General features: G+C 28.3%; 1 protein-coding gene across 1 annotated transcript in view; it reads left to right on the top strand.

The window, feature by feature from the left end:
- Positions 1-2,117: 2,117 nt before the first annotated feature.
- Positions 2,118-2,548, top strand: part of LOC132031821 (uncharacterized) — a 3,805-nt gene continuing 3,374 nt past the window's right edge. The window contains exon 1 of the mRNA XM_059421716.1: positions 2,118-2,133. Within this exon, the coding sequence (XP_059277699.1) occupies positions 2,118-2,133 (16 nt within the window). The remainder of the gene's footprint in view (positions 2,134-2,548) is intronic.

The following is a 2,548-nucleotide window of genomic DNA, read 5'->3' on the forward strand; positions in this document are numbered from 1 at the left end:
ATTTTAACTTTTTCATAATTAAGAATTTTAACAATTAAAGGCAAAAATCTTTATATATAGAATTCACTCAGAGTTTGTTTATTACCTATTTAATGCAGAGTACTTCTTTTCATCGAAAAAAGTATTATTACTATTTAAAGAGTCAAATAATTTTTAATATAATTAATTTTAAAAATTCTTAAAATTTTAATCATAAAATTGGAATTTATTGATTTAGTTTTTTTAATATGTATATTCTATTTTTAAGAAAATAAGAATGTGATGTCCAAATTTAAATGAAATTTAAATGCACAATCGACCTTTGTATTTTGATTCTTGCCGTTATTTTTAGGGATAAGGGTAGAGTAATGAGTTTCTCTTCTTCTTCTTTTTTTCTTTTTTCCCGTTTGGTTCACAATTTACTTATCTTTAATAATAAAATGGTTTGTTCGACTAGTGTAGGATTAAAAAAAAAAAATAGTTTATTAAATATTAACACAGTGTAGGTGCAGAAAGTGTCACCGAGTGTTATATTTTTCATACATTTAGTTAATTAATTAAAAATATAACACAATTTATATGTATAAATTTCAAACAATAATTTAACCTATTTTTTTTCTTCAAATGATAGTTGTGCTAACTTGCGTGCACATCAACTCTTTTATTTTATTGGCAATCTGGTTTGATCCAAATATAGGTAATCAACTAAAACATGTCAACAAATAGACTTGATCACATTGTGTGTAATACTATAGATTCAAACCTTAAATCTCAAGGTTTTTATTCTACACCTCAAGACAGTCATTAAAGGGTCGTTTGGTTTGGAACCAAGTTATTCTGAGATTATAATTTCACATTCAATTTAAGATAGATAATATTAAAATTTTGGTATAAAATTAATGTCGGTATTAGCTAATATCATTTATTAAACATAAATAAATGTAATTTCAGATCTTATACTAGACTTAGCTAATCCCATTAACCAAACAACCCCTAAAATTCTTGGTAATGAAGGGTCTATATCCCAAAAATAAGTAAACCAAATTTGAAATTTGAATGAACATAAAACTTAGACAATCCAATAGAGTAAATTACGAAGAAAGTCACTTTTCTCTTTTTCTCCCATTTCAATTCAAACAAAATGTTTTCAGTTTACCAAAATAATGCCATCCAGTGTGAATTAATTGGATGGTCAAAGACAAATAGCAATGACTTTCTCTTTTGTTTTTCTTTTTCCACAATGTTAGTTATGCTATCCACAAATGGAACCAACATCTTCTTAGCCCCATTTTATTGGATAAAGTTTTGATGCAAATACGTGGGTCTGAAAACTTTTTAATTTTGACGTCCCAACTAATTTATGCCTATTTTGCTGCCACTAATTGGATGGGTTGGTGCTCACTAGTACAATGAACATGGTAAATAAACGTGTAGTGCCTCAAAAGTTCACAACATCAATATTCTTCATTTATATCCAAAAAGTTTGTCTTTTAATCGTTTTTACCATTGAATTTTCTTCAATAGAAATACTTTAGCCTTTATATCTCAGCAACAACAATTTACTAAGGTAAATATCTATTCTCAGTATTTACACCCAAAAAAAAATACGTATTTTGTATTCATTAATATGGTGTAAACATCACATACATATAAATTTTCAGTTTAATAATAAGAGATCACACATTTGAAAGGCAGTCTGACAAATTCGAATCCAGTAATTTCTTTAACTAGTACTACTTCCATCCAGTTTCTATGATTCACTTTCATTTTCAGTCCATACAAAAAAGATTACACACTTCTAAATTCTGAAACAATTAACTTTACATCTCATTTTACCTTTTATAAGCACACAAATGTTATAGAATGTTTAAAATTCAAGTTTCAAGGGTTTTAAAGTAGCACAAACAATATGACATTTTTACGGCTACAAGCTTGAAAAACTTTCATCTCTATCTTAATTCTTGGCGATTCAAACTATATCACATCAATTTAAACGAGAGAATATTGTCCACTTGAATACTCTCTTTCATCCTGAATTCTGGAAGAAAAGGAATTGATCTTAGCACAAATTTATTTAAATAGTTTGTCGAAAAGATAGATAAAGGAACAGACAAGTCTTTGCCATCAATCAGAAAAACATGGTGATCCGTCTGGGTTATGTTGCAATTTGCGAAGAAGTCTTTACCAATCCATCCAAACATCTAACGTTTCATCAGTATTTGCGGCCAAATTTTGACGCGCAACCTATTTTTACTCAACTTTTTTAAACATAATCAAAATTTGAATAGAAGCACAAGATGACCCTGTTTATGCAAATCTCCTACGCGCCACGTAGTAGAGGAAATTAAATCTGTGGACAATGACTTTACATGCATTATCTCTATAATTATTAGGCCTCAGTTTATGGATCTTGATATTTAGTTTCCTTACCACAGACTTCAAGATGTTCGTTTTTTCTTTTCTTTCATGACTTTTAAGACAGAGAGTTCATAACTGAAAATCTAGTTTCAGAGTCTTTTGACATTTTTCACAAATGAGAAATAAAATCAACGAAAACTTGAAATATGAT

The sequence above is a fragment of the Lycium ferocissimum genome, chromosome 9 (assembly GCF_029784015.1).
Source record: "Lycium ferocissimum isolate CSIRO_LF1 chromosome 9, AGI_CSIRO_Lferr_CH_V1, whole genome shotgun sequence".
Lineage (NCBI taxonomy): Eukaryota > Viridiplantae > Streptophyta > Magnoliopsida > Solanales > Solanaceae > Lycium > Lycium ferocissimum.